Here is a 24,487-nt window from a genome sequence, read left to right on the forward strand (position 1 = left end):
ACTTGTTTTCAAACCTTTTTATCCTCCCACTTTCCCCTCTCTTTTGCTCTCTCCACCTCATTTTGGATCCCCTCCAAGGGATTTAAATGGCGCAGAGGAGGGCTGTCACTTCAAAATGTCACCCCAGTGAAACAAAGACCCACTCATGGTTGTATTTTTCCACTCCACCACTAGCTCGCCTTTTACTTACATACATGAGTTTGTGTTTCTTGAGATATTCCCTCCCTTTTGACCTCCAAGTTCAAGGACCTGCCCTCTGAAGAGTTAATATTGTGGTAGCAAACATCCAGTGCAGTCATGAAAAAGATCATTACACCACCGGCAGACCGCAGAGCATCCATGATTTTCCTTTTCACAGCTCAGTGTGAAAGTGCTGGTATCAGAGAGAGAGAAAGAGACAAACATAATTAATGATGGTCATGAAGTAGACGAATGCCACTATTTGTCTCCAATGTTAAAGAGATTGTGATGGAGCAGCCACTGAGTCTCTGAGGGTCTTCTAACAGGGCAGTGGGCACACAGACTAGCATCGTGTGGCACCGACCCATGCACTTACACAGATCTCTTTCATCTCTTTCATCCCCTTGGGACCTTGCACTGTGTAACCCAAAAAGGACCATCTATCATCTATTCAAAGTCACTATAGCTCTCGCTCTCTCCCTCTCTCGCTCCCTCTCTCTCTCTCTCTCTCTTTCTCTCTCTCTCCCTCATCCTTTTCCCCTTGAACACACATATAAGCAACCAGTCATGGCCAAAAACCAAGGGACTTTTTGTGTTCCACTCGGAAACTGCTGCGTCCCTCCTCACCCAGGACCCCCTCTGGCGGTGGCTTTCGCGCCAGGTCAGCCGTGTGTCCATCGTGTGACTGGGACCTCAGAAAGTGCTCCCTCTGAAGATCCTCAGCAGTGTCGCTGACTGATGTTAAGGGACAGTCCTTGTCTTTTCAAGTGGCAGTGCTGTAATGATTCCAGACGACAGACAGACTGGCGGCAGGACCCTCTAGACTACTTTGTCAGTGACATTAAAAGGTCCAGCTACACTCAATGGGAAAGATCAAGGACAAGAACAATGAGTGCCGCCACACTTAAATTGACACAACTATAAAAAGGGAGCTGAAAGAAGTGCTGAACCTTGAAAAGGTCGAAAGGAGCAGAGGGAAGAGGAGAACTCTGTTCAGGTGTTGTTATTACTGTCTGTACTCTGTGTAGGCGTTTTTAAATATTGCAAGTATTTACTTTGAAACTGTATTTTTTACCTGCCGCATAAAACTCCATGATACTTGCAGGATTACAAAACAGCCTACGTGCAGCAGCTTATTCCTAACTAATCCCTCAGGGGTTTGATTTCAACCACCACTTGATAATGTCTCAGTGCTATGTTAAGCAGAGGGGGGTTACATCTAGTCACTGCGGGCCTATTAAGACCACAGAAAATTATCAGTGTTTCAATTATCAACCCCCCTGAGGAGAGAAAAAGTGTGGCTAAAGCTTGAATTAGATCAGGCCATTCATCAGAATGAACACAGTAGGCATCGTGGTACTTAAAACGTCCAAATATAGCCTCTAATTACCCACCTCGAAGCGGTTTTAGTCCGGCAATCTTGCATTAACACCCAGTGTGTGATACAGTTATGGCACTAATTGGACTGCTTATAAGGTTTCCCTAAAAATATGGTACACATCTCCTACATTAAGTGAGTCCTGAAACAGAAAACACAACATATCATCCACAAAGTTTGTGGTAAACAGAAAAATATGGATTTCCTATGTTTAATAGTTGTTAAGTTGATATCACACATTTACCACGAATGCTGGGTTGGTTTCAATCAAGGCAAATGCTGCAGATGCTGCTCCAAACAAGACTTACTGTATAAAAAGCACCATCAGGAGAATTTACAGTGAGCTTTTATTATTTTATCTATCCCATTTTGTTGATCAATAGAAAACAACAGAAGGACTAATAGCAGAAACTACTAATATATAATGCATATTAAGCTAAGCACAAACAGTATAAATAGTAAAGTAAAGAAACACAATGTCCTAAAATAAACAAAAGTAGTGGTAATATTTTTGCTGCTTTGCTGAGGACTTTTTTGCAAAGAACCAGCATCAAAAGAGTTAACCTGTGCGTCACCATGGTAATTGCTGTCATCATCCTTAATGTGTAAAAGTGAGCACTCACAACAACGTTAAGGTTGATTAGTTCATTATATTGACAAAAGCGTAAAATTGCCACGGTTTAAGTAGATGTAATTATTTTTCCCAATATATTTTTACTGCGCACCGACATCGAAAGTTGTACATTCATAAAAAAAAAAAGCAGAAGTACAATACTCCCTTTAATTTTTGTCAGAACCCCCACCATTGGTCCACCTCAGCCTCAGGCCACAGACAAAACAAAAGAGGGAAAAATACAAAAGAGAAAAAAAGGCACACGATAAAGGGAAATACCGAGTTGAACTGTAGACATAAAATTTGAGGGAATTATACTGTATCTATACCTGGCTTGTGGAATTGAAATGCTCATGTATGTCAGAAAACCTTGTATCTAGTATGGTTATACTCTGTGTTCTGATTATATAATGGTATTGTTATGTAAACAGGTGTCTGTCCTTTTAGGGATTAATGTCAGATTTTCTAAAGGATCATCCACAGAACTGGGGCTGTAAATCTGAGGCCAGTTACCGTAACCTGTTATTACGTGCTTTGGATTGAGAATCTGAGGTATTTATCTGAGAGAGCCTGATTGAGCTTAGATCTTACCTGCACTAATCAATACTTTTATATTTACAATGTATCAAACGATTACATGTAATGTGAAATGAGTTACTGTAGTGACAAAACCAGGGGGAATTATTACCCACTGTAAACCCTTCGCAGTCCCCAGCAACAGCAGACAGACACAGTTAACGACTAGCTGGAGACCCAGAGATCTTACCCAGGAGGAAGTTGCCAGAAACATGACTCCAAGTGAATGCTAATGTTGCTTCATGGCTGGCGCATGTACATGACAGGTTTATATGGAATTAATGTGTCATAATGAATGTGTGATTTTTTTCTTTTAGCTTTTTTCCCTCTTCGCCCAAGTGTTAATGGGCCTGTTTGTAGGATTTAGAGAGATCTAGTGGTGAGGTAGCAGATTGCAACCAACTGAAAAGTCCAGTCCCTCTCTAGGGCCAATGTTTGGTTTACCTGTTATCGGCTACTGTAGAAACCTGGTTGTGCAGTACCAGCTCCCTTTTGTATATACAATATCATGGACATGGGACGAAAAAGAGACACAATGTGAGGTTGTTTACAGTACTTTCATTACATATTGGTTAACGAGGAGCAAAGTAATTTCAGGAGTGTACAACAGTCCCGTCACATGTGAGGTCCTGATTGGATGTAACCCATGTGTCTGCTTGGACATATATTCTGCATCCCCTGAAGCCTCCCGCTGACTGTTCACCTTGTCTAGACCTGTTTAGTGTTTGTTGTCAGATTAGCACAGCAGATTCCACTTTGATTCCATCTGTGTGTCTTCGTGCGTGTGTCTTCAGCAGGACAGGGTTCAGGCGAACAATGGAGTGCTGACGATCAGCAGCTTGAATCTGGCCGACATCGGCATGTACCAGTGTGTGGCAGAGAACAAGCATGGCCGCATCTTCACCAACGCCGAGCTCCGAGTCATAGGTAAGTTCAAACACACAGGACTTTGTTAGCTTTCACTTAATGTATTCAGTGGAGTTGTTCTCATGCCAGCTCTTTAATCACTGTTAGATTGGGCGTGATAGACACTTAAATTTGGCAGGATAATTAATGTGCAAAAGCTGCCAAAACAAATACGATACTAGTCAGCCTGGTGGAGGCGCTTTGATTAAAGGTCCACGTTCGAGGCCGTATCTCCTACACACACTGTCACATTGGCAGAACATTTGCCACACATGTCTTCAGTTTTGCCAGATGGATCACCAAGATAATTTCACAGAAACATTTTTCCCCTAATGCTCATTTGTTATCATTGCTCTTTTTTTTCTATTTTCTTGTATGAACAAAATTTAGCAAGAAGGAGTCTGTACAGCACATCTGAACGATTACCTCGACCTCCTCCTTCTGGTAAAATTAAGAACATAAAAAACTGCAGTTGTTTCTGTTCATGAACAAACAAAGAAAAAAGCATTCATGTCTACAGTTCTTTCATGAGGAATTTGCACCAAAATGCACCCTAGTTCTGCTCCCATAATGAAGTGACCACATTGGATGCTGGTCAGCCCTCAGTTGAGTGGTTTGCTGAGAGAATAGTGTGCACTGAGAAGAGCAGATTGCTTTGTTGGTTATGTATAATATTATTTAAGTAAATAAACAATCTGCTGATTATCTTTGTTTGATATTATGACATTTAATCTTACAATTTCATTTCTAATTTTAAAGGCATTAACATTGTAGATTGGATAATCTTGACTGGAGCCATGGTTTAACACCAGCTGGCCATATTGGCTATGATAGAGGGAAACAATTTACTCATTATTTCTTGCAATGATAATTAAATTTCACTTGCCTATTGACGTGATTTGCTGCTAACTATCAAAACCTCTGTATTTTTGAGCCACTTTGATTGCTTTGATTTATGCTTTGATTGTTCTTATAGTTTACTGTCACCAGAAAAGTTTTTATAGCTCAAGCGTCAAAAAAGAAATTGCTTCTTGTAAAAGACAATATAATTATGTAAGATGAACTTAATGCACAGTTCATATAACTGACACCGGAAGTTGGACTCCAAAGCAATCATTAACACACAGACTGCAGAGTTACAAGAAAGGGCAATTGGTCAGACAGACAGGAAACACGAAAGGCTTAAAGGCTGTAAGTATCTCAGCAAGAGGAAATGTGTATTGAGTCTATATGTGCCTCAATACATCTAGTCATTGTAGCTTCTTCGTACACTGTGCGGCTTACTATTTTGGAAATAAAGCGAAAATTAAATTTCTTTGTAAACTGTATTTCAGGTATTTGTTATAAGCAAGTACTGAAAAAAAAACAACAACTTTGTTTTATGTCCCTTTATAAGCACTCACAGCACTTTGCTGTGGCAGTTTGACACAATGGCATCAGTAAAATAAAGTATTAGGAGTCTGTCAAAGCACCTCCACATCCTGACGCGGCACTTTGAGGTGCTTGTGTTTAGAAACACACATAACTCGGATTGGCAGCTTGACACAATCTATGCAGGGTGTTTTGGAGTTGCTGAACCTCTGAGCAGGTTTTAGTCCCTGTACTGTACTGTAGGTGTCTGAAACAGGTCAGTAAGTGTAGTAGTGAAAAGCCTTGACACCACAGCCAACTTCACACTACACCACAGTATTGAAAGTCATGGTACTAATCTGTTCCTGCTGTTGATTTAGACCAAAACATCTGCACTTTGCATTCTGCATGCCTATATTAAAGCATAGTCTTTCAACATTATTCCAGTTTTAAGACTATAGTTACTGCAGAGAAAGCAGACATATAACAGCACATATTTAGTCTAATAAATCTATGGAAGCTACAGTTAGTGCTGCAGCTAATGATCAGTGAGTTTGTCTTTTAGAAAACTGGAAAGTGCCCATCACGAGCCCAGGGTGGCATCTTGAGCAGAAGTCCAAAATCCAAAATCAAAACAAAGAAATACAGCAATACCTGTTATTTAACAGGCCCTTACCAGCAAATAGCTGGTCTTTTCTATGAATTAATAATAATAATAATAATAATGAATAATACATTTTTTGTATTTTGGAGTATTTAATTTCGATGTATAGTTTTAGTTTCTGTATGACAGTAATATGAGTGCTAAACATCCAAAACAACACATTTATGGAATTTCCTACTTGGTTTATGTGGTCCTGTTACACACTAAAGGATCCGTTTGAAAAACTATGCTGCCCCCTTTAATATACGTAAAGTAGATAGATTTTATTGAAACTATAACTCCTTCAACTCTGGCTTTAAGATACACGCTCCTATAAATCCAAGTATTCTGAGAGGACAAGTATGACAAATATCTGTTGTGTTGACTGAGGAAACGTTGGTACTTCACATTGAGTGTAAAGAAATAATTGTTATCTGCGAAGTGTGCATGAATACATATGTCTCATTGTGTGTATTGTTGTGTATGCACGTGCACCAGCATGCGTTTGCTCAGCCATGTCACTGGCGCCAGGCTGCGTGTTCACTTTGAAGAGCTTTCTGCTGAGTCGGTGCGCATACAAAACAGCTCCAGACGACGGCGCCTTAGTAATTAAGGCCTAAAGGAGCAGCAACAAAGCCTCCCTCTCATTTTACATTCTCTCATTTTTGCTTCGGAGCCCGATGGCTTCATTCTTAATGCATAATGTCCTCCTAAGGAAAATTCATGAAATTGGAAAACCCACCTTCGTTCAAATAGAATGTCTTCTTAAAAATGAGGCACCGTGTCAGCTTTATCTCTAACAATGAGTAGAAAGAAATGGATGTGAGTGCTGACCTACCTAATGGATGGAGCGACCTATATGTTTTTAGGATGCTCCTTTGCTCTCATTTCCTGAGTTGCTCTCCCCTCTTTCCTCTGACAGTGAACTAAACCTCATCTCTGTTTCTTTTCTTCTTCCTCTACCTCTCTTAAAATACTTCCATCCCTCTCTTTCCTCTCATCAGCTATCGCGCCAGACTTTTCCCAGAACTTGCTGAAGGCCCAGACACTGGCCCGACAAGGTGGCGATGTCCTGATCGAATGCAAGCCCCGGATGTCTCCTCGGGGTGTGATTTCATGGAGGAAGGGGAAGGAAGCCCTGAGAGAGAGCCACAGGTACCTGGTGTGTTTGTGTAGAGCAGTAAGCGCAGTGTGTATGGGACCATTGTTTAGCTTGTCTGCCTCACTTGCAGAATAGTATTTCACCGACTTGTTATGTTATTTTTCCCTACTTGATATTCATGGTGACAAACTGCAAAGAACAGAGCCACAGTGTGACACAATACAATTTGAATTGCATAACATGTTCTGCACTCCAGCGCTTTCCCCCTGTTATCTACATTTCTTCCCTGAACTCTATTGTACTTTGCTCTCCTGGCTGTGCTCAGAGCTGGTTTCTGCACTGTTTACTTGAGGTAATTGGCCGTTCGTAGACTGCGGCACTTGGATCGATGTACTGATCCATCAGCTCATTAGCAGCACGTAAGGCCCGGAGGGTCATTAGAGCACAAGGCAGACGATGATCCAGGCTGCCATCGAGACATGGAAGAAGCAGGTGAAATCCCCTAAAGGACTGATCAATGGCTAGCCACTGAACCACTCACATTCTTGTGTGATAGTAGTGGTGACACCAAGGGAACGAGCTGGACACCTTGTTTTATTAGAAATCGGGTTAAGTGCAGATCAATGCAATACCTCTGTGTGCTGGGAAGGAGAAGTAAAAGGAAAAACAAATGTTAATCAGACAAGAGAAACACATTCTCCCCCTGGAGTCACTGATTGATCAGGATTCAGGCTGTTTCTTCTCACATGGTAGCAGTGAGGGAGATTTGCAGATATGGTGAAAGGTAGCTTTAAACAAAATGACGTTCACGTTATTGGCTTTTGCTAGAAGTGAAGCGCACATTATGTTTTCTGTGTTTCAAATGCAGTCACAGATCACAGGAACGTCTTCATCCTCTGAAATGTCACGAGATGATTATGAAGTTTTGCAGTTCTAACAAGCTTCAAACAATCGACAAGAGTAAATTGGGAGAAACAAAAAACACCCTGATGTGCTATTACACTTTTAATTGCTGTTGCCAAACAAAGTGGGATTTGTTTTCCATTGGAAACTTTCAGGTGTGCTTTCAGAATCTCTCATCATAAAAAACTCAGCACCGTCTACCCAAATCACTCAATGATGCGTTTCCACTCTCTGTTTGATAACATCTTTATTTTGTGCTGAAATGCACCAGCAGGAGGGAAAGCACACCTGCCGGCACATGCGGCGATGTAGCAGGGGTCCAGATTTCTCATTTGATATGGGATTAATTGTTCAACTGGCTCAGCAGCTTTTCTGCACCCAAAACTCTGGGATATCCATCCTAACCACAGTGGGAGTGCAGCAGGTTTAGTCATGTCTCACATCCCCCTGTCAGCCAGTATGTTGGGTGCGATCTGATTGTTAGCGCTGATGCCTGGCTGAGACATCTTGGTTACAGGAGAGAGATGTTTTTATTTGAGGGCGAGCAGCAGAATCAGCAGCAAGATTATGTGTCGCAAACTCCTGCTAAATGTGGCACCCAGCTTGCAGATTTATCATCCTCTTAAGTATTGAAAGGAAAATGCATCCATACTGCAATGTGCAATATCAATCGCGCCCATAAAGGCGAGATTCCCCATTTGAGATTTAACGTTACTGCCTGGCCCTGAAGTAGGTGAGCTGCATACAAGATGTTCGGCTTTGACATTATTGCAGCATTTCTCGCAAACCTATTCCCCTGTTCCTGGCTCGTTAGCATTTAGTTTCCTCTATATCGAAATGAGGCTGCTACCAATGCTATTACAACGGTGGCACAACACTAATCCATCCCACTGGCTCAACTAAAATACCCATAATTCCTTCTAATCTTCCAGGGATAATGTTTTCAAGGATCTGGAGCAGGGGAGAACAAATCAACTAAGAACAAGGCGGGATCTGATTAGTTAATGAAATCATGCACCTATATCAGCTCATATCCCAGGCACGTATAACAAGATAACCTTATAACAGGGTTGCTGTGCACTTACGCAGGGAGCCATGAGGTTAACGATAAAGTGCTTACCCTAATTTAATTTCACTGTGGCCACTGCCAGCAACTGTAAAACGAATATAGGAAATGGCTCTCAGGAATATTACCTTTAGATTGAACCATTGTGTTTAAGATTGTTACGCTAAACGATATATATGATGCCTCGTCATCTAATGTGAATCAATTTATAATCCGGCTACTAGAAGAGCAAGAGCTTTTTGGATACGTTGCCAATACAGACTACATTGCCGTTGAATGAAATAAGAAGTGCTTGAGAATAACTGCAAGTTCTTAGTAATATACTGAGTTAATTATGCAATCCTTCTTTAGTGGTTAAAATAATGTTTTTCATTTACAGGCTCTTAGTTTTTTTGTTACACCCTGGAGAGGTGCAGAAGGCTCTTAGATTACAGACAGTAGCTCACTTTAACACCGGCCAATAAGGTTGAGGTAAAGTGCCTGTTTACTATATCACACTGCTCGAGTTTTATATGCCCCACAAATTTCCCCAATACCTTAATTGCTCTAGGGCAACCTTTGAGAGATGAGGGAACAAAGTGAAAGCTTTTCAGACAGACACTGCTCCTTATATCTTTATCTTGCACTGTCCCTTTGTAGCTTTGGCGAGGAGGAAGCCTGACATAGACCGCTACACAGTTTAATGGCAAGTCTTATCCCTGCGACATCTCATATCCATAACTCTTTGTTATAGTCCATTACAACGGAAGCCCTCAGTTCAGTTAGCAGAATATACCCCTGGCTCTACAGGGAATAGGCACTGCAGAAGAGGCTAATGTATTTTAATTCTTCCAGCCTTTAAGGCAGCGCAGGTCATTTCTGATCGTTTTGGGAGGTCCAGGCTGCCTTCAAGGGATCTTTTAGAAAGGAGTGTTCAAATTCGTCTTTCAAACCAGTTCCGTTTGAAACGCCAGCTCAACCCCATTACACTGTTGTGCCTTTTAGATGATAAGATGAGAGTTTCTGGAGAGGATTTGCGGGCAAGGCATGTTTCAATGCGGTAATTAATTTCGAAGGGTTCAACTGTGGTCAAGAAATTGTTCTAAAACCAAGATTGAATGCCAGTATCAAAGATCGTCAGAATGTTCTGTAATCGACAAAACTTGGATGACTGTTCTCACTGACGAATTTACTATGGATAGATTTTCTACTCGACCATATAAAAGAGGTGAAGCTGAGGCATTTCAGGCTTTGAATCCAGCAAAAAAGTCAATAAGACATTTTTCCCACAAGCATTGACTGTTTGTAGTTTTCTGTCTTTGACAAATGACTCTTCAAGGCAGAAATCCAAACACATGGCAGTGATCATAAACATCCTCCTTTTGTTAGCTTCGCCGTGGCATCAGAATGCATACCAACTCTCTGACACAAGGGTTCTCCGATCGATTGGCCCGTAATCCACTAATTTTTGCTCTAAATAGTTTGCTCGGTTGTCTCTGTAAAGGCCGATCAGAAAAGCTGATCAGATGAACGTGCAAGGCAGCTATTCTAAGTGATCTTAAAGTGCCGTCATACTTAATGGCTCGAGACTGTTGGTGCCCCTTCATTCCCAAGTCAGGGACAACAATTGTTATCTTTGGAACAAACAGACTATCAACAAATGACAAACTGAATCGACTACTACTGACTAGGCTGACTGCAACTGAGTGCGTCATCTAATGCTGTTATTTATTTCCTCAACACTGTAATGGCGTTTACTGTGCCACTAAAAATTTAAAACTATAGATAAGTAAGATAAGAAGTAAAGAAACATCTTCTTGATCAGTGATTGGCCCCAAAAATCCTGATCAGGGCATCCTTAGTTTCACACCATTAAATTATTAATCTGCGCACATGAGGCTTAATGGTTATTGCTTGTTTCCAATAACTTAGATAACACCAGGCCATATTAATTAATAGTTCAACAAGCAGTGGCTGTCTTGTTCACTCGAGGGAATTCATTTTCAACAGTGTGATATTTTATTGATCCCTGCGGGGAATTCTTCGTCATGCCTGCCTTCCTCTGGGGAGATCGGAGCCGGTAGAGGCTCAGTGTTGCCTCAGGGCATCCCAGCGAGGCAGAGTCTTGAGTGAAGGATGGGCTCCTGGCCTGCGTCTATAATTATTTTGTCCTCTAGAGATCTACAAGAGATATTTGGTGATGATCGTGGGGGTGATTGACCTTTTATTATTGACTTTGTTGTTTACTGCAATGTGTTGTCACGGCACCTCTGTGAGTACATGTCGTGATTTACTTCAGTTCTCTGATATTGTAATTTTACATTTCATTTTTTTTCATTGCTTTAATAACGGGTGCTTGTTTCTAATATGCTGATATTTTCCACCTCATTTTTACCAATTGCTGATGCATAAATATAAAATCTATTACATTTTGACACTTGAGAAGAGAAAATCCACATCCAAAGAATGACTTTAGATGGGTGGGTGTCTCTCATTTGTCTGATTTGCACTCCACAAAATAAAAGCTGAAAATTGCAACCCATAGAAGTTAACAGACACGCTAAACCTCGGCTGTAATGAGTAAAATTAACAGAGAGAATACAGCTACAGTATATTATGCAGAAGTACATCTTACTGCTGACACTTCTTCACAAGGACTATTTGAATCATATTAATCTCAGACTACAGCATCTTGAAGCACAGCTGTGAAACAGAAGGAGAATGTAGGAAGTAAGCAAAAACTTGTCGTTTAAGGGGTGTGATAGATTACCTCCTGTAATAACACAGATCAAAGGAAAACGAACAAGGAAAATATTCTTTATAATCCAGTTGAAATGCTTTGATAACACGGAAGACAAAAAGACATTTTTTGATAATTAAGGGTTTTAAATGATTCACATTAATTAATAACTTTTCACTCGGAGCGTTTCTCACCAAAGAGAGGGAATGCTCTTTTGGCATCACAGATGAATAAAAATAATCAAACCATTTATTTTTTATTGTATCACCTGTGGCCCCGTTATTCATTTCACTTCTATGAAGTGTTTGTTCATGCCAGGCGTGTTGGGAGCTCACCAAACAAGTTTTCCACTTAAATGTTTCTCATGTTTTATCCTCTATCCTTGACTCTGCTCAAAATGCACTAAAAAAAAAACTGGGCAAATTGAGGTCCATTATGCAAGTTCTGTGTGCACATGTTTTCTGAACACACTGTTTTCAAGGCCTCGTTGACACTGACAGGCTTTTAAAGACTTAACCCCGAGCCAATCTTTTCAGTGCTTTTGGAGGGGGCATCGGCATTTCTAAAGTTTATTTTTACTTCTTAGAAATGTGTTCTCTCATATTACCCTGCCAGCACTTAAAATACCCCAAAAAGCAGATTTTTTTAGACCTGGTTTATAGTTAAAAGCACAAATGATAATGCTGTAATAGTTTGAGTTTAATATAAGTAAAACTAAACCTATGGATGAGTGTAATTGTTGCTGTGAGATGAAACATGAATGGATAAACTGGAAGCATATGCGCTCTATCTGAGCGATGTCGGTGCTGACTTATATATCTTTTATATTTAGCTTTACATCACTAAATCACCTTGTTGACTGGTAAAGTAGCAGCAGTGCACTCTCTCTGTCAGAGGAAATCTGTCGGGCTTGACTGATGACGCCAACAGATGAAATGAGGATCTTTTTTTATTTGGACTTGCTGGTGCAATCTGTCATTGAGGTCACAATTTCCTTTTATTACCCCACAGCCAGGCAGGATATATAGAAATATGAAAGACAGAAATATGCAAGACCCTGTTGGATTGAATCCAAGAACAGGTTGGGTTGGATTTAAATGATTTTAGTTTGTATGAACTAAATCATCTTATTGCAACTTTCAAAATCAAGATTTAATCGACTCATTTTGAGCTGCAGCTCTGTTAAATGCTGTTTGAGGTACAGGTTTCTGACATAATGCCGCTTTTACCTCCCTGCTTACTAGTGCATTTCGGGTGATATGTCTTAACCATCATGTAGCACTGTATGGATTTACTGCATTGAAATGAATAGCATAAATGCACAGAGTATAGCATATGCCACAAGTGTGTCGTGAGCAACAGTCAGTAACATGGGAAATCATGTTCCATTTGCGTGTTTATGCCTGCTGGAGCAATATTTCTAACATAACACTTATGATACACTCATAAAGTCTGAGTAGGTCGTTAACATTCAGTTATGTAGAATCCCCCTTGATATCACCCTGAACTCAAAATGAGACTTTGCTTCCATGAAGTGATCTTTCACTGTTCTTATCAACTCAGTGCCGAGAAGTCAAACTGTAATTCTTCACACTGAGCTCGTCCTTATGTCACGCTAAAGCACAGGGAGCCAATTAAAACTCAGTGAGATACACTACAGGCTAAAGTTGAAACGCTTTAGGACACAGGACTTGCTCATTTAGAAGAGATGCTTATGCATTTTGAACATATATGTGAAATGACAGCAATGCAAGCTTTCACAAGTGCTGCTGTGTTGCATTTTAACTTTAGTTCTATTTGCATCGACTAGTATTACAAGCAACCTCGTGATTTAGAAATTACCCCTTTACATTTGTTTTGTGTCGCACGTTGGCATGGAATAAGCACAGTCTGTATTGTACTTTGATAAACTGACTGTTGTTTTTCCTACTTTCTGCATTTGTTACAAGTACAAATGCACATTTGCAGCTGATTTTAATTTTAGATCGACTGCTTAGTGACTGTACTTGAATATGACAACCTTTTGTTGCTTCTTACCTTCTCTGTCATCACTTTTAATAAACATTAATACAGCTGATCTCAGAGCACAGCTGTTGACTGCTTTTCATATTATGAGCTGCTATCAGATTTCATAATTGTTCAGTATCTGACAGCAGAAAACAGATGTTAAATAAAGTACAACCCCAAAGCACAGAGCTGCCAATTTACAGGGGACTAATATCGTCTCTGTTAAGGCAGTATATAGTAGGAATCTTTAAAAAGTGTGGACATGGCGGATGCACACAGGATTAAGCTCACTGATGACCTCCCCAATGATTACAGGTCCCCTGGTAATACGAGTCGTGTGCAAATAGGGCTTTTATTAACTCAGCACTGAGCGCTGTCAAGCGGCCTAAATATATATTTATGCTCTTTTACCCACAGAGTTACAGTGTTGGATAATGGAAGCCTACGGATTTCCAATGTCACTAAAATGGACGCTGGACTCTACACATGTGTAGCCAGAAACCAGTTTGGAGTTGCGAGCAGTGCTGGCAGCCTTTTGGTTAAAGGTAAGAGATTATTTTTTCACTCAGCATCAAACTTCAGCCCTGGACATTGCTTCCTCGTTGTTAATCTTATCCCCATTATCTGTTTTGCGTGGCAACAACACTACACTACTATGATAGTGTTAGAGTCTAAATATATTTTTATTATCGTGGTTATATTAATGTAATTTATAGTTTTGTTAGATTGCTGCTTGACCGTCTGGTTGATTGTTGAGTCTGGTTCAATTCAGTTTAACTCTTTGGGTTGCTCACAAATCATCTATCATGCAGAACAAAACAAAACAAAAAACAACTGCACAGCATTCGGATGTTGATTTAGAAATGAAATGTCAGCGTCATGAATAAAGCTAGGACCTTTGAACAATTTGGTACAGTCCTACTATACTTAGAGAAAATAACAGTCACAGTAAACAGTGTAATGGCATCAGCACTTACATTCAATTTTCAGTAATAAGCATTTAAAGCTTGTTTGCTTTTTGTCATGTATTTTTATTTATTATTTTTATTTTAAAAAGTATTTATTTATTAAAACATTATATATAATCCATTTGAACAGCAGGCCTCTTGTAGGGTTTGTTAACCAGTAATAAACTAAGACATCATTTATAGTTTTCCATATTTTGGAGGAACATGAAACAAATGATCTGGCTGTGAGACACATCCTACCAGTGCTGCATCTAAAATGAACCACCACTGACCCTCGGAGCACTGTAGATGAACAAACAGTGCAGCAGAGTTTCTATAAAGACTCCCCTCTGCTTACCTGATGGAAACACCATCCAATTAGCTGATTGGCAGTGGCTGGAGAAGGCGAGACATGAAGCTCATTGCATTCAATGTTTAATTCATACTTTTTTTGCACGGTGGCTCATAGCTGTGCTCGGTTTGTTTAAGATTTCAATCCATTTAAATCACGCACACTTCTGCAGTGCAATGAATTTTCTAGGTCTTTCTAAAGAGCAGAGTCAACAACAGTGCTCTATTAAAATGCCTTTCGGTTATTCCTCCTCACAAGTTTTTTGAATTGCAAATTGACTTGCAGAAGCCCAATTTTGCTTTCATTTTTCCCCCACAGCCTCTTTACATGTGCGAATGGAGCTGTTACATAATGTACTGTATATACACATGTGTATTTATTATATTGGTCCGACATGGAATGCAAATTATACATTTATTCAAGCAGTTTGAAGTACGAAGGCAAGGAATTGCACACACACAGTACTGTGCAGAAGAAGGTTTTAACAAACATAAAGTGATCTATAATATAACGTATTGTGAGTTTAATCAAGCCACCGTTATGTTTCCAGTTGCTGCCTACAGGTCGCTGTCAGTAATGTTCAAACATTCAAAGAAAACATTACTGACATAGGTAAATACCTTTACTGCTCATCAGGGCTGCAACTTAAGATCATTTCTGTTTATTACTCTGAAAATGTAGTTTAATTTCTAAAATGTCATCACAGTTTTTCTGAATTATTCTTCAAATGTCTTATTTGGTTCGAACAGCAGTCAAAAACCGGAATACATTTACTTTGTAATAACATAAAACAGAGAAAATAGTCAAATTTGATGAGCAGCAAAAGGGTAAATGTTGTGACACCTTCGCTCGATAATGACTAAGTAAATGATCGTTTGACCAAATTATAGAATGAAATTAAATTGAAAAGTGAAATTGTTGACATGCCCTGTCAACCGAAGATGATCCTTTAATACAATTTAAGGCGCATACTTGTTTAGTTTGTAAGTAATGAACCCTGTCTGCGCTGGTGTTTAGGATTCTGAGCACGGTTTGCTTTCTGTCCTCCTGTCTGGTTAATTGCAGTTCATTGCATTTCACCTGCAAATCACTCCTTAGATCCCACCAGAGGTTCATGTCAGCTACCACTTCATCCTAGACGTGGTATTTTGACTTATCTGAACCTCAGGCGTACTATTTAAGTTTCACTTCCGCAGAATGTGATTATTCTAGCAAACAACACATCCCAGCAATTCCTGTGCGATACTATGCATTAAAATCCAGCATATATCAGCACATTAAAACATCTTTTTATGATTGTTGTACACATACTATCATTCCATAGGTTTACAGGATGCAGACTGCCATGCACGCAGCACACTGCAGGGAATGAGGGAGCCAATTTGTGATTTTCCTTCCAGCCATAACAGGAAATGAGCATGACAGCTTTGCAATCGGAAGCAGAAAGTTTTACCCCTCTCATTTTGCATCTGGTGCCAAACTTTCCTAAGACTCACCTGGAATGCACTGCCATGACCAGTCGGTTCTCCTTAGGGGGTGCAAGATAAACAAGCTGGCTTGTTTTGACAGAGCTGAATATAGACCTCTACTCCCCCTGACATGCTGCATTGGCTTGCCTGTCCATTAGATGCTTATGACATGCATGCATAATTCACAGTGGACTGGTGTATGGGCCTCTCAGCCTGTGCTATATTCTCTACACCGCGCTGCTGTTGAATGAGACACCCAGCCGAGAAGGACCAAAGATTATGTTGATGAGCGCCACGCTGAGGATGAAATAGGATGGCTTTTTGTCGCGGCACAAACAGAGCCAAATTATAGGCTTGGATCTGACCTGCCATAATGGTTGAGTTTTTCCTTTTTGTTTGTTTATTTTCCCTTCCTTTTTGTCATTGTTTAGTGATATGTAAGACCTTACTGTGGTTTATTAAACTGAAAGAAACAGATGCAATATAAGCTCACTGGCAGACTCAAAAGTAATTTATTTTGTTTTGTTAACATCTGGGACAGGGTTTGACAGGGGGGAGGATTTGTTTTTGAGTCTGGCATGTTCTTTTCAATTATTTCTCAATGTTCAGCGAACATAAGACAGTCTGGAAAATATATATCTATTCTAAAAGAGGAAACACGGTGTTGATTTGATTCTCCCTGTTCACAGAACCAACTGCGATCACCAGTCCGGCTGGGCATCTGGACGTGACTGTGGGTGAGAGCATCGTGCTGCCCTGCCAGGTGTCTCATGACCCCACGCTGGACCTCAAGTTCACCTGGTTCTTCAACGAGCAGCTCATCCACTTTGGAAGCCAGTGGGCGCATTTTGAAAAAGTTGGGGGGGTAAGTGCAATAATATTGTAAGCACAATTTACCTTATTTCATTGTAGTTTGGTGTCCATATATTTTGACTACTATTTTTGGTTGTCGTGTGCGGCTTGCATAGCCTAACATTGTGACAAATGAGCAGGAAGTGACATTTTGATGTGAAAAGTTCAGTTGAGGAAATGTACGGATGGTGTAGAAACGCAGTTATTGTACTGAAAAAGCATTTTCTCTCATTCCTATAATGTGGTTATCAGAAGAAGTAAGTCAAGCTACAGATACAGTTGTGTGTCTCCGGGTCTAGAGGGTAAGATCTAAATGAAATATGGTATGTGACGGCCTATACATTGCACATGAACACCCCCCTCAGATCATTATGCGCTTTAGAAATAATATACACACAAGTCTCTGAGTTTCTGAAAATCCTCTTTGAACACTTCAAAACGGTTTGTACAGTATTATGGAAGCACCAGTAACATTTCTAGAGATAAAAAAACAAGTATTTCTATATCCTCTTGACAATCTGTATGTTTCCACATGAACATGGTGACCCTGTGCTTGTGACTTTGCACTTAAAAAGGGCTTCCAGCATCTCAAGGCAGGCTATTCACTGTGTGAATAATTGCGGGCTCTCTGTAACACACAGCATTTCTTTCTCTCCATACTTATGCACATATACAGTAGGTGAAAATGACTCATAAGGAAATTGGCTATTTGAACTCTATTACAGTGATCACCAACAAATTTATGCCTTATTTCTCTACGGCTTAATTTCAGCCTCATCTTTTCATGAGCAAAGTATTGAACGCTTGTTCATGATGAATCATAGAGATGATGTTTTTTTTTTTGTTTTTTTTTCAGGGCACTGATCTTTGCCCGCTCTGCTTGTTAATAACACCTCCTATTGACAAAGGCTGCAACCAAGGAATTCATTATGCAAGGCTCAGCCATGCGTTACATTTGATCATCAACACCAAATACTTTACTCTTATAATTAGGAAAAGCAATTATGAGGTCTTGGCTTTTTTTATCACCTCTTGTTGTTTTTTGTATTCGGCATGATCATTAACAATTACCAGAGCTTTATAATTACTTGCAGCCCTCTGGTTCATTTAAACACTTGACTCCTCCGCACCAAAACATGGCTAATGGTGGATGGTCACATCACTTGAACTTTCCCGATCTTTTGGAGCAGACTATTACATGCTTCCAAGCTTTGATAACGTCTGCTCTGAACTCAAGCTGTATCTGTCAGATCTAACTTCTGCTCTTCTAAATGTATGAGTACCAGTGTTTGATTTGACTTCTTACATCCTCAGTAATATATCTGTTACAAAGAGCAATCCAACACCAGCTAAAGAATATTAGTTTTAAGTAAAGTTGCAAGACTTGTAATACCTGAAGGTTGTGATATTAACCTGAACCTTCAGTAAATATCAGGGGAACAAGGTCATGGAGGACTAAATTGCGGCTCAGAAGAAGAAAAATAACAGACTGGTTTGATTATATTTGAGAGGGTATTATAATTTCAAATTTACTATTGAAATGATGACAAAGGGTAGCAATAGTTAAAAGCCCTGCAGCAGCATTATTAAAGTCTGCTCAACACAATGTGTCCTGCAAGTGTTGACAAAAAGCATGATGCCTCCAGCAATATTCATATCAGCTTCACTGTTGGTCACAGCCTCCTTTCTTTTTAGGTTTATTACATTTTGCAGATCCAAATAGAGACATGCTATGTCGGCGTTTTGTATGGCTGCCAGAGCTGTAGTCAAACTATTGTCAGGGCTGTGATTGATAGCACTGTGGGATGACTCATAGTGACTAAAAAAAGTTGAAAGACATTTTTAACGCAACTGCATAGAAACTTAAACTTACTTTCCGTCAGAAATGCAATGCCAATTGTATCACTTAAAGGATAAGTGATAATTGATTTTTATTTTGGATGAACTTATCCGTCAAGCTGAAAAGGACATGAGTGAAGGACACATTGGTGGTGTGACACAGTCAGAAATCGAAATAGAGTTGAAAAATATTTTAAAAATGAATTTTACCGTACATCTTTGTACAATTCGTTTTGTATTTAGCTATTTTTTTCCCCCTTAAATCATGACAAGTCAGCCTCAACATAAAGCAATCGCACTGCCCCATATAGTAGATACTGTAAAGACGTGACGTGCGGAGGACAGAGAATGCCACTTACCTTTTACCTTATTTCTAAAAGCCTCATGATGTATGACTTCTGAATTTTCTAAGAGTTATTTCAGTCTCACTTGATTTAATAAGCAAGCTTAGAGGCTCTGTATATACAATTTGCCAAAGTGCGAGATCTGTGAAGCATCCCTTTCCCAATTATATTATTTTAATGATGGCAGGGAGTTTCAAAGAGTGAATGACTAGCTCTAACTGAATTTTTATCTGAATAAAATGTCCCTGATTATACATCAAAGTAATTATCGAGTCTCTTCCTGTTTCACAGTCCCTTACTTTCGTAGATAAGACATCAACTTAACATTAGCTTTAACTTTAAAGTTCAAAGCTAATAATGCATTTGGCATTGAATGGTTGTCTGCAGAGTAAATGGAATTGGAGTGAATAAAAAGGATGGCGCTGAAAGAAGCTTTTTAATTCCTCACAAAGAGCCGTCCTCATGAACGATCATGAAAACTTTCACTCAGTCATTTGGTGCGTCCCTGGACTCGTGTCGTACCTTTCTGTTCCATAATGTAATAAACTGAATGCCAAAAGAAATCACTTTGACATTGGGCTTGTTTCTACAGTCCTTTTAGTTTATTCTGTAACTGTAAAATCCAGCAATTTTACAGCTTTTTCCCCCTCTCTCTTTTTGTTGTGTTTTTCTTCCAAACTTCTGCACTGACAGCGCTCAGCAGGTGACATCATGATCCGGAACATTAAACTGAAGCATGCTGGGAAATATACGTGTGCTGTTCAGACCAAGGTGGACAGTGTGTCGATTGCCACTGATGTGGTGGTCAGAGGTAAGGATGTCTCTCACACCACATGTTAAACAAAAATCAAACCTTTAAGCTTAGAATTCCGATTTGTCTTGTGACCAGAATCACTGAACTGAAACTCTATTCGTTTTCTAATATTTATCAAGTACAGCAACTTCTGATCGTCCCATATCAATTTTAAACGCTTCCAGTTTACCCAATCATAGTACAGATACCTATACAGTTAATGGTGTACTCGCCCATCCCGATTAGCTACAGAGAGTTGAAATATTGAATAAAATCTGAAAAAAGGAGACGGATCACAGAGGCAGATGCATGATTTGATGAGTACTGATGAAATCCAGTCCAAATTATAAAAAAAACAATTTTACAGCCTTCACAGTCAACAAATCAAAATCTACCTGGACACCTTTTGAGAGATTTTACAGTGATGTGTTAGGCAGCGCTCTCCACCACCTTCATCAAAACACTAATGAGGAGATAGAAGATACAAGAATGCCGTTCTACCCTTCAGTAGAGTTTAGACATTTGGAGAATCTATGAAAAAAAGGAGCGGTGAAGCTGTTCTGCAGTCTCCTGGTGGACCGAGTTAACAAAGACACTTGAGTTTTTCCTTCAATTCATCAGCCATCTGTACATCACAGCTCACATGCACCTCATCATAAATGTATCTACGCATCAAGGCTACAACAGCTATAGATGTACCAGTGAAAGACTCAATTATCTTCTATCTTTCATCTTTTGCAGTAACACACATTCATTTCTACTTCAAACCCCTCTACTAGCCATGAATGTCACTGTCTTTCACAGTGGATGAAAGAATGCAAACACAAGTACTGCTGCTGGCTGAATGGCAATAGTCTCCTATTCAATAGCAGAATCGAACAAATGTTTTCATTACCACTCTATATCACAAAGGGACTAAAATATTATGAACTTGAGTAAATGTATAAATGAAAGCTTCATACAGCCTGTATTGTTGAGGAGGAGTGTTAAAAATGTAATTAAACTAGTGGGTTACAGTAACTACATTTTGCAGTAGCTTGCTGGTAGTTTGGCCTACATTAATATTTATAAATATATGTGTATGTATATATATGTATATGTATTTAACTATTGATACTGCAAACTGTTTTGGGCCATGAAAGAAAAGGAATCATTTTTTTTTATTTTCTACTGTAATTCAAAGCTAACATTCTGAGCACTTCCCCCCCATGTAGTAGGGCAATTTATTTTTTGGTTGATCTGTGACACTTTTTGCACTACACTCACTTTAGTGACTTTTTTGTATTGTATTTATTATAAATGTATCTATTTAATCTTTGTCTATGTAGCTTATAGAAACCAAACTATATTCCTCCCAAGGATAGCTTCGCTGTAGTTGACCTTCCTTCAATTCAGAGTAACTGGAATCTTGCAAAGCTGTGCTTTCAAAGTATGTTCTCCTACAACGATGATTACCAGGTTGGAGGCTGAGTGTATACAACTGCAATGCATGATTGTGCTGACATACAGTAAGATCCCACCTTTGACCTCCTTCTTAAACACCTGATGGCAATGGTTTCCCAACCATTTAGATTTCAGACCCCATAAAATGAACCAATGTCTACTTATAACCCTTCATCACAGGTGACAAATGTTAATGAGTTAAAAAATAGTTTCATCAAGGAGTGGTTGTCCCTTATTATATCCTTAAATTGCTTAATTTCAGTCTTTATAAGAGGTTGAACTATGGAGTCATTCACAAAAAAAATCAATTGTTCCCATCCTGTTAATCAGCTCATGGAGGAATTCTGAACCGCTGCTGTAGGTCATATTATGGTCCTTTTCTAATTTACTAAATTATAGTACAATAACCTGTCCTCTCAAAATATAGTATGACTAAAACAGCGACAGCTTTAATTATTTCAATTGCATGTAAATTTCTTTCTAATTCTGTTATACAAGGTAAATGTAAAGGCCACGTTGAGTCAATGTGTATAATGTATTACAGGAGACAGAAAATTTTGAAATACATTACTTAAATGTAAAATACTTAATTAATAAACACACCCAAGTCTGCCTTAATTTAATCTAGTCAGAGAAATATGATTCATATATCCATTGACTCAAGATGATAGAGTAACTTTGCATTAACCTTATGTAACAAATGAGATTGAAAAAAGCTCATCTGATCTATTCTTTACACTTTTAGATTTTTTTCCTTTTTTTTCCTGCCACCAGTGTAACAGACATTGTGTTCAGGCTGGATGTAGTTCAGTATTGCACTCAAAGCCATCCTCATACTCTCTTCCTAATCAGTCTCTAATCATGGCCCACCCATTTTCTATCTCTACTCTCCTGCCTCTTGTCTTCATCGATCTCTACAGTAAGTATCATCCCGTGTTAGTGACCTATGGCTACTTACCCTTCCAGGTCCCCCCGGCCCCCCTGTGGACTGTCAGGTGACCGCAGTGACAGAGAGCACTGCCTCTGTGTCCTGGGGACCTGGGATGGACAACCACAGCCCCATCCTCAGCTACACCATCCAGGCCAGAACACCCTTCTTTCTCGGTTGGCAAGCTGTTACCACTGGTAGGTTGGTCTCATCTGACAGTCTGTGTGTAGGTTGAGTGAAGTTTATTGAGTAGGTGAAAAAGAGTTTGGGGTGTGTGACTGGTATCATTTTCAAACACCACCCATCAAATGACAGTAAATAACACATCACCAGCATGGCTAACTTTCCCTGGCAGATCTTTCAGTGCTTTGATGAAAGGTTATTTCTATGATGTCTCTCAGTTCCTGAGCTGCTCGGGGGGAAGCAGCTGTCAGCCACTGTCATTGACTTGAGTCCCTGGGTGGAGTACGAGTTCAGAGTCCTGGCAACCAACAGCATTGGAACAGGAGAGCCCAGCACACCCTCCAAAAAGGCCCGCACCAAAGAAATGCGTATGTATCAGCAGCTCTGCTGCCAACGGTGGCACAAAATTGTTTTCAAATTACGTACTTTATATGTGGAAGACAGCAATTAGATTCCTTCAAAGAACTTTCTTGTACCAGTGTATTTCACAAAGTTTCTCCACTTCCTCAGGACAGAAAAAAACATACGAGTGAACTAAATTCACAACAAGTATATTGATACCCCGCAGCTCCAGTCAAACAGCTTCACCCATGTGTGTGCAGAGAGGAAAAAACAAGTCCTTTTTAGTCCTTCCATAGAAAATACATAAAATACAGTATGTTTGGTTCAGAACAAACATGCATGAAATCAAATGGAAGAAGTACATAACTTCACATAACTTACATAAGGGTACATGCATCTACTTATGCATAGTCATATTCATAGATAAGTACACATTCACATATTAACAATGATTATATGAATAAACATTAAAACATCCAGCTGCTTCAAGCATAAAACACCCTTAACTCTGACTGAATTGTCTGCGATTGAGTTGCATTTTGGGTAACAACCCAGCATGAGAGCACTTATAAGTATGATTTTGAGAAAGGTCTCACTCTTGAGATTGTTGGACATTGAAAAATGTAATTCCACAAACCTTTTACATGTTATAATGAGCAGTGTAATACTCCATATTTTCATTTTGAATGATACATGAATACACAATCAGTAATTTTCAAACTGGTGATGACACTGTCGTTGATCTGTTAGTTCCCAGGGTGACTCCAGCCAGAGTGAATGGCGGTGGTGGAGGGCGTTCAGAGCTTGTCATCACTTGGGAGGTAAACTTCTACAGTGTTCGCATTCATTCAGTTTTTGTTTGAGGGAGTGGATGTGTTTTTATTCATTTGCTACATTCCCACAGATGACTTAATTGATTTTTAATTTTTTTTTTTTTTACACAAAATGACGTGAAATTTTGTATATAAACCTGTTTGTGTACAAATATTGACTTTGACACTTTGTATAACTGTAGTTTTTGCATCTCGTAGGATTTCTGGTTTGACTTAACAAACACAAAGACTCTACAGCTCTGTTCGAATAGTTCTGTTTTATTCCTTATCAGTATAAAAACACTTAACGGACAGAGTTCGTGCAAGGCCTGCAAGTACAGTACCACCCTCAGCACTATTCCTCTAAGTACCCTAATCTGTGCATAGCTGCATTTGTTTTAGGTATAAATAGCTTAAAGATCAGTCATCTTGAGTCATCCCTCTGAGTCATCTCATACCTTCTTAGCCCGTTCCTGAAGAGCTGCAGAGCGGTCCGGGCTTCGGCTACGTGGTGGCTTTCCGCCCACTGGGGGCGCCGGGCTGGATGCAGGCTGCCGTCACCTCCCCGGACGCCTCGAGATATGTGTTCAAGAATGAGACCATCCCCCCCTTCTCCCCTTACCAAGTCAAAGTCGGGGTTTACAACAACAAGGGAGAAGGCCCTTTCAGTCCAGTGACCACCATCTACTCAGCGGAGGAAGGTGAGTACGATGACAACTACACAGAAAAGCTCTGGGAAT

General features: G+C 39.7%; 1 protein-coding gene across 3 annotated transcripts in view; it reads left to right on the forward strand.

The window, feature by feature from the left end:
• Positions 1-24,487, forward strand: part of cntn3a.1 (contactin 3a, tandem duplicate 1) — an 84,980-nt gene that overhangs the window by 52,846 nt on the left and 7,647 nt on the right. For 2 of the 3 annotated variants that reach the window (XR_014623556.1, XM_084366597.1), the window contains exons 10-18: positions 3,542-3,674; positions 6,651-6,801; positions 13,861-13,988; positions 16,901-17,076; positions 19,940-20,057; positions 22,449-22,607; positions 22,812-22,961; positions 23,686-23,756; positions 24,214-24,448. Coding sequence is in view for 2 of the 3 variants with exons in the window: in XM_084366597.1 (XP_084222723.1) it covers positions 3,542-3,674; positions 6,651-6,801; positions 13,861-13,988; positions 16,901-17,076; positions 19,940-20,057; positions 22,449-22,607; positions 22,812-22,961; positions 23,686-23,756; positions 24,214-24,448 (1,321 nt within the window). In the remaining variant the exon portion in view is untranslated. The remainder of the gene's footprint in view (positions 1-3,541; positions 3,675-6,650; positions 6,802-13,860; positions 13,989-16,900; positions 17,077-19,939; positions 20,058-22,448; positions 22,608-22,811; positions 22,962-23,685; positions 23,757-24,213; positions 24,449-24,487) is intronic. The other variant, XM_084366598.1, reaches the window with a different exon arrangement.

The sequence above is a fragment of the Pagrus pagrus genome, assembly GCF_965226575.1.
Source record: "Pagrus pagrus genome assembly, chromosome: 11".
Lineage (NCBI taxonomy): Eukaryota > Metazoa > Chordata > Actinopteri > Spariformes > Sparidae > Pagrus > Pagrus pagrus.